The sequence below is a fragment of the Lytechinus pictus genome, unplaced genomic scaffold (genome assembly GCF_037042905.1).
Source record: "Lytechinus pictus isolate F3 Inbred unplaced genomic scaffold, Lp3.0 scaffold_19, whole genome shotgun sequence".
Taxonomy (NCBI): domain Eukaryota; kingdom Metazoa; phylum Echinodermata; class Echinoidea; order Temnopleuroida; family Toxopneustidae; genus Lytechinus; species Lytechinus pictus.
Window position 1 is genome coordinate 13,977,423 of NW_026974140.1, and position 6,856 is coordinate 13,984,278.

The 6,856-nt window shown below is 39.2% G+C and overlaps 1 protein-coding gene across 1 annotated transcript; it reads left to right on the forward strand.

Annotated features, from left to right (window-relative positions):
* The first annotated feature begins 938 nt into the window (after positions 1 to 938).
* On the forward strand, positions 939 to 4,470 carry LOC135157762 (synaptonemal complex protein 1-like). The gene is made up of 5 exons (XM_064114595.1): positions 939 to 1,376; positions 1,638 to 2,716; positions 3,251 to 3,387; positions 3,671 to 3,777; positions 4,443 to 4,470. The coding sequence occupies exons 1-5, from the start codon at positions 1,327 to 1,329 to the stop codon at positions 4,468 to 4,470; spliced, it is 1,401 nt and encodes a 466-aa protein (XP_063970665.1). The 5' UTR covers positions 939 to 1,326.
* Positions 4,471 to 6,856: the final 2,386 nt, after the last annotated feature.

Sequence of the window (6,856 nt, forward strand, 5' to 3'; positions counted from 1 at the left end):
AAGGAAAACAAAAATCGAAACAGGGGCGTTGCCTTAGCGGTGCACCGCTGAAGCCGGCGTTTCTTTAGCGTTGGTATAACGGTTGCTCCTCACATTTTACTCTTTCCAATAGGATTGCTTCTCTTCTAGGGTTTTGGTTTCCTTTAAAAAATAACGGTGACCAACTTCTGACGGTGGTGAACCGGGTAACGAGCGGTGATGATTTTTTTCACATCTCCAGGAACTCTCCAGCAAAGTTTTTGCGGTGTTAACACAAATCACTTTCCAATGAAACTGGCGACATCAAATCGCCATCAAACGCTGCACTGAACCTACACACTAATTTTGCACCCTGAACCAAACAGTGGTATAGGACCTAGGGTGCACACTGTTATTATTTTCAACAAGAAATGATCGTTTGCACCTAAAAAGTGCAACTTTTCACCTACGTGGTTCATCTCTGCACCCTATTAGTTACACCAACACCATTAACAACAAAATAATGTGCATAATTACACTCATTAACACCGGTTAGGGTGCTGCAAGTAGGCCTATATACCAAACCCTATATCAGTATAGTTCATATCTGAACCCCTATTTCTAGTGTATACAATCATTATATACTCATATACTTCAGGGACTGCAGAATCCGGAGGGGGGGGGGTGAAGCGCCCCCCCTCTTTCATTAACCATGTACAAAAACTTGAAAATTACCTTCAAATATGCATGATGTTAAGTATGTTACACACACACTTTCGGCTCAAGCACCCACTTTTAAATCGTTCCGCAGCCACTGTACTTAGGAATGGGAAGCTGCATGTATACATTTTTAGTTCGTTGTGACTCCAGTCTTCAAAATTGCTTTGGAATATGTTTAAATTTGTAATGTTTATATTTGGTCATACTTTGTAAACTCTGAAACGGAAAAACGTAACATCTTAATCTAACTCTTTGACAATAATTACACTGTAAAAACTGTGGTGTTAAAACTGACACCGATTGGTGTTAATAGAGGACCACACCCTGAGGTGTTAAAATAACCCCCTAGAGATTGAACATAACACCAAAGAGTGTAAATGTAACAACCATAGGTGTTGTAATAACACCTATATGTGTAAAACTAACACCACCAATTTAACACCGGTGTAAAATAACTGGTGTGGTCCTCTATGTACACCGGCTAACACCAAAGTTTTTGCTGTGTAGCTTTCGACCCTTTCCAGTAACGACAATCTGTTGATTAATCGTTGGCAATATACTAATTCTGTTCGTTGAAAATTGTTTGCCTGTTTTCTGTCCTTACAGAAATACTCAAGTAAAGAACTTTGCACTACATTTACTGACGAAATGGACAAAGTGAACGGGAACTCGAATAGCAGCGTTGAAGAAAATGCAAGGTATGGGCTGCATATAAAAAAAACACGCGCTTTTAATAGTTTACTTAATTCATTATCATTTTGATATAATATTAGGCAGTTATGTGTTGAGGACCCGATGTGTATTAATTCATTAGTGATATTAAAATTGAAAATTAAAGAACTTTCTCCCGGTATGAGACATAGTATAAAGGAGGAAATATCAAATAAATATTCTTTTACAAATTCTAAAGCGAGGGAAAAAAAATTTCAATCAATTTTTCTTATGCATTTTTTTCCCAGCGAACCCGTCGATGAAGTGACCTGGCTTGCCAAGGAATTTCCGACCAACGAACAGGCTTCGTCGGACATGAAGAACCATGCTACGCCAGATGACAATATTGAAGGGTCTTCCGAAGAAAGTAAAGAAGAGATCAATCTGGGTACTCAGGCGCTTGACCTAGTGACTGCATATCATGAAACAGAAAACGACACTGAACTCTCTCTCAATGATTCTAGTGAGGAAGGGGAGATGTCTTCTATCCAAAGTCTCGTTTCAAACGAATGTTCTTCCTCATCAGCTGATATTGTTTTTAAAGAGGAGGGGAATTCCCTGCCCAAGAGCCTTTCTTCAGAGGATCAACCTCCTGATGCAGATAAAATGAAACAATATGAGTTATTAAAAAGAGAAAATGAAATCTTAGAAAATGAAAATAACAAATTGAATGATGAAAAAATGTATTTGAAAAATGAAATTAAAACCAGAAATGCTAGAATGGATAAGGAACGTTTAGAGTTCATTCCCGAAGGGAAATACTTACAGGAGCTAAATACAGAAAACCGGGCACTTGTAAATGCACTGAAGGAATGCACATGTCATTCTAAAGATAATGTTCTATCCCTGCTATCGAGCAGCTCATCAAACGATCAATCCACTGAAACAGACAGTGTGTCTAATATTGAATGCATTATTTTGGAAAATTATGAGGTGATATCCGAAAATGAAAATGATTATTGTAAACATAGGCTTATGAATGCTGAGAATGTTGATATTGATAGACCTCTTCAAACTGGTTGCACTAAAGAAGGGGAGATGTCTTCTCCCCAAAGTCTAATATCAAACGATCAGCTACTAAAAGATGTAAAAGGTTCTTCATCATTTATTGTTTTTGAAGAAGGGGTGGCATCCTTGCCAAGAAGCCTCTCGTCTGAGGATCAACCTCCCGACGCAGATGAAAAGCTAATGAAAATATCAAAAGAATGTCAGATATTAAAAAAAGAAAAAAAAAATTTAGAAAATGAAAACACCAGATTGATAAAAGAAAATGTTGACCTGAGTAATCAACTTAAAACCAAAATTGCCAGAATGGATGAGGAACGTCGTGGGTTCATTTCCCAAAGAAAATATTTGCAGGAACTAGAAATAGAAAAACTGACACTTCGAAAAGCTTTGAGTGATTGTACATGTCATTATGAAGATGATGCTCCTGCATTAATTTGAGTATGTGTCCTTACATTACTGGAATCAATAGGATCAGTAGCCCGATATATAGATGTCAACTTCCTTTACGCGGTCACTGATTAGGGCATATTCCCAGGATCTACTGGACCAATTGGTATGAATGCAGCGGGTGAGGGAGGCGCGATGATATCTAGTCGCACCGTAGGTGGCTCTTTTCGATCTTCGACTTGAATACCTCTAGTGCTGTTCACTACATCAGGTGGGAGATGGTTCCAAGCCAAAGGGGTTACCTTAGGGGCATACTCACAAAAAAATGATTGTTTTAATGGCTCAGTGTCTGTTGGGTGAATAGTGTAACCTTAATTGTGGTTCACTATTTGTCTTTCTAAGATATTCTGTGCTTGAAATTCTTGAAATTGATTAGTTTTGACTTTTCGTTTTGGCCTTGTTTTAGTCAAGAAATTCTCAATAGGAAGGACTGCTTATGGGACCGAACCCTCGACCACCTCGAAGAAGGAAGATAGCTTTAGGACTTGTCGTCTTGAGGATAGTGTTGGCAGATTTAGCTTTTCTCTCATCATGCTCATGCTGGTGATGTAGGCTGTACGTTTACACTGCTCAGGGCAAAACTGGAGATTTCGGCGAAGATGTCCCAGGATGGAGTTAGCTTTCTTCGTTGTCATGCTGATGTGAGGGGTCCATTTAAGGTCATCAGACAGCATGACTTCGAGGTACTTCTCTTGGGAAATGTGTTTGAGAATATGACCATTGATGTTGTAGAAGTAGGATGACTTCTGATCAGATCGACTCAATAGTACTTGGCATTTTGTGGCGTTAAATCTCATTCCCCGTGTATTCGCCCATATTGCTGCAGTTTGGACAGATCGTTTTGGAGACTGACATGATCCCGCTGCGACTTGATCGTTCTATACAAGAGGCAGTCGTCAGCGAAAAGGCGGACAGTAGACTTGACGTTGTCTTGTAAGTCGTTGATATGACAAAAAAGAGGAGCTAGTGGCCGAGCACGGTCCCTTTTGAGATGTTGATCTTACTAAGTAGCTTTTCCACACCAGAGACAGAAATGTGCAGATCATCAATCTTGCGTGCAGACTTCGTAGTTCTTGTCTCAACTGGTGGGATGAAGGTGTCCAAGTTGAAGACTGATTTGAACTGCTGTTGTAACAACATCTATGCTTTCAGTCTGCTATCATGGATCAGATAACCATCCTTCTTTAGTGCTGGAGTACCAGTTCTTAATTTTTCTCTTCTCTTCGAAGACACATATCTCCAGAAGGGCTTAGGATGAAATTTTCTTCAGCTACTTTAAAAGCCTGTTTGCAGTCCTTCTGGAAGTCTGTATACTTCTTCCATGCACTCTTTTTGGCTGCATCGTGGGTGTTTTTCTTGGTTTTCTTGTAAAGTCTCATTTTCCTCTTCACCATTCGCTGCTGTGTGAAAACCACGGGAGAGACTTCCTACCTCGCACTGTCTTGGAGGTATCAGGTTCATCCAGGATCTGAAACAGTGATGGCTTGAAGTGAGTTATTAGTCAAATAATGATTGCATGTCAAGGTATTCTTTCATCCTCTCTTGAAAAAAGGTCAAAATCAAATTGGATACCATTTATTGTGCGCTTTTGTATACAGCTCCAAGCCCAGCTCCAAGCCTCAATGAGATGTTATCATTAAAGTTGAATTAAGAAGGGGGTGAGTTTCCATAAATATAGGTTCTACATACAATATATAGTATATATAAGTTGTTCAAACACATATCATGTCACAATAATCCTCTGCCTTCTCGATATTTTGCTTTGAAAGTCTATGAAATTAGCCACCTGTCAGAGCCCGAGAGACGAGTGTACAGAAAAGTCACTCGGAGTGTGACGTCACCGGGGGGAATTTAGTATAAGAGGTGCCTGAATGTCATACAGAAATGCTATGCAGAGAGAGAAAGATATTTTACTTTTTTTTTTCAAAGCAACTCAAATCAAACAAATAGGACTGATATGTACAAATCTTTACTTTCCCTGTATAAAAAACAGTATGAATAACCACCATGAACTCTTCAATCATGATGTAAGATAGCAAACAGTGAGTTATTGAATGATGTTTTCACTATTTCTCATTTATTTTATCACGATGTTCAATCAAGTGAGTAGCTGGAAAGTAATTCCGGCGGCTAGCTCAGCGCGCGCTGAACGCATAATACTAGTACACACAATACCCAGGCATTGAGTGTACTGTTATGGTCTGGTATGTCGACTTAGTTCATGGCCGTGCAGCGATCCCCTGGCGTTTTTTCTTCTTTTCTTTTGTCTTTGACTCCACTTTTATATCCTCTGGATCATTTCCACACATAGCTCATTCCACAGAACAATCTTGAACCAAACGTATAGTATTCTTTCTCGGCCTTCTGAGTTGTTTTCTATATTTAATTACGCTAGGGGTCACCGTCACACATACAAACGCAATTCGGAAGTGAGTTGAAGACAGAAAGATATATAGTAATTAGTATACATCTCTATGGTTGAAGACAACAAGAACGGTACGGTAGCTCGACAGCTAGCTGCGCCGGAGCGGGCGGCCGGTCGGCACAAAGCAATTCCGCAACCAACTGTGTTTTTTTGCAAGAGCCGCGTCACACGCGGATAAATATGTCATAATAACACGTCTGCTACGTTATCGACTGGTGAGAAGATCTCGATCAAATTTCATATTATTCACCTTGAAATTATTCCTTTAGGGTCTATGGTATCATTCTGAGGGAATTCACATATTTGGAATAATAGTACGGCCACAAATATTTTAATCATTTCCTCTTTGCAAGTTCTATGGCTCGCAGATACAACTTCAACTGCAGTTATTCCATAGTAGTACACAAAACGGCACTGCCTTGTTTACTAAACCGGGACCGAATACCCCCCGGTGACGTCACACTCAAAGAACACCCGTCTCGGTAGGCATTGCAGGAGCGAACTCAGGGAAAATGGGTAGGGATATTCGTTCAAATTCACTATTTTGAAAAAAGAAAATGGGGGGTCGAATCACCTATTAGTGTTTGGGGGGTTGTAAGGTTGCTATTAATGTAAATATCTCAATATTTGGAATCGTCTTCTTAATTCAACTTTAAGGAATTCATGTAGCAAATATGTATACAGTTAGCATTAGCGCCGAGTTTGCATAAATTCTGCAAAGAGAAAGCATAGCATAATTGTCCCATTCGCTACACGATTGGGGACCTATAGACCTACCTATAGGCATGATAGGGCTGTAGTTTAGACTTGAGGGAGTTGGGAGTATCGATCCCTGGACGTACAATCATATGACACAACACATAGGTGAAATGTTTTTAGTTAACGATGTTTCTTTTCTCGATGGCATGTATGTTTTCAAAGAAAGAAACTATAGAAGCCATTAAGGAGCTTATTGACATAAGTCATGTGGGTTATATGGTGTAACTGCATAGCATTTAAAGTACGCTATATAGCTCCAAGTTAGCACCTTTACTTGCAGTATGCTTTTCTGGGTTTTTAATCCATGGAATACTGCCTGATAATATGCCATCTGTCATTTTGGTCCCTGTATTAAAGGACAAAGCGGGTCGCATTGCTAACAAAGATAATTATAGACCGATCGCTTTAGCAAGTGTTCTTTCTAAAGTATTGGAGAAGAAAATTTCTCGGGAATTTTCTGTAGGTTAGAGAAATATATATTAATTTGTGATAATCAATTCGGCTTTAAAGCGAAGCACGGAACTGATATGTGTATTTTTGCTTTAATAGAAATCATTGCAAGTTATCGAAAGAGAAATGTTTTTGTGTTTTCTCGATGCCTCCAAGGCATTTGATAGAGTCAATCATGGGAAACTCTTCCAAAAATGTATGATAAGGGCATACCAAGTTATTTGATCAGAATATTGGTGTATTGGTATGATAACCATACTATGATGGTTAGATGGGGCAGTTGCCTATCCGACTCGTTTACTGTTGTTAATGGTGTTCGACAAGGAGGTATATTGTCGTCATATCTTATTAATTTGTATATGGATGACCTATCTTTGG

Bases quoted from the DNA above. Each gene is read 5' to 3' on its own strand.
- LOC135157762 (XM_064114595.1), top strand. From the start codon at position 1,327: ATGGACAAAGTGAACGGGAACTCGAATAGCAGCGTTGAAGAAAATGCA. The intron at 1,377-1,637 runs GTATGGGCTGCA...TTTTTTTCCCAG, and splicing joins AGCGTTGAAGAAAATGCAAG to CGAACCCGTCGATGAAGTGA. The intron at 3,388-3,670 runs GTGATGTAGGCT...ATATTGCTGCAG, and splicing joins CTCTCATCATGCTCATGCTG to TTTGGACAGATCGTTTTGGA.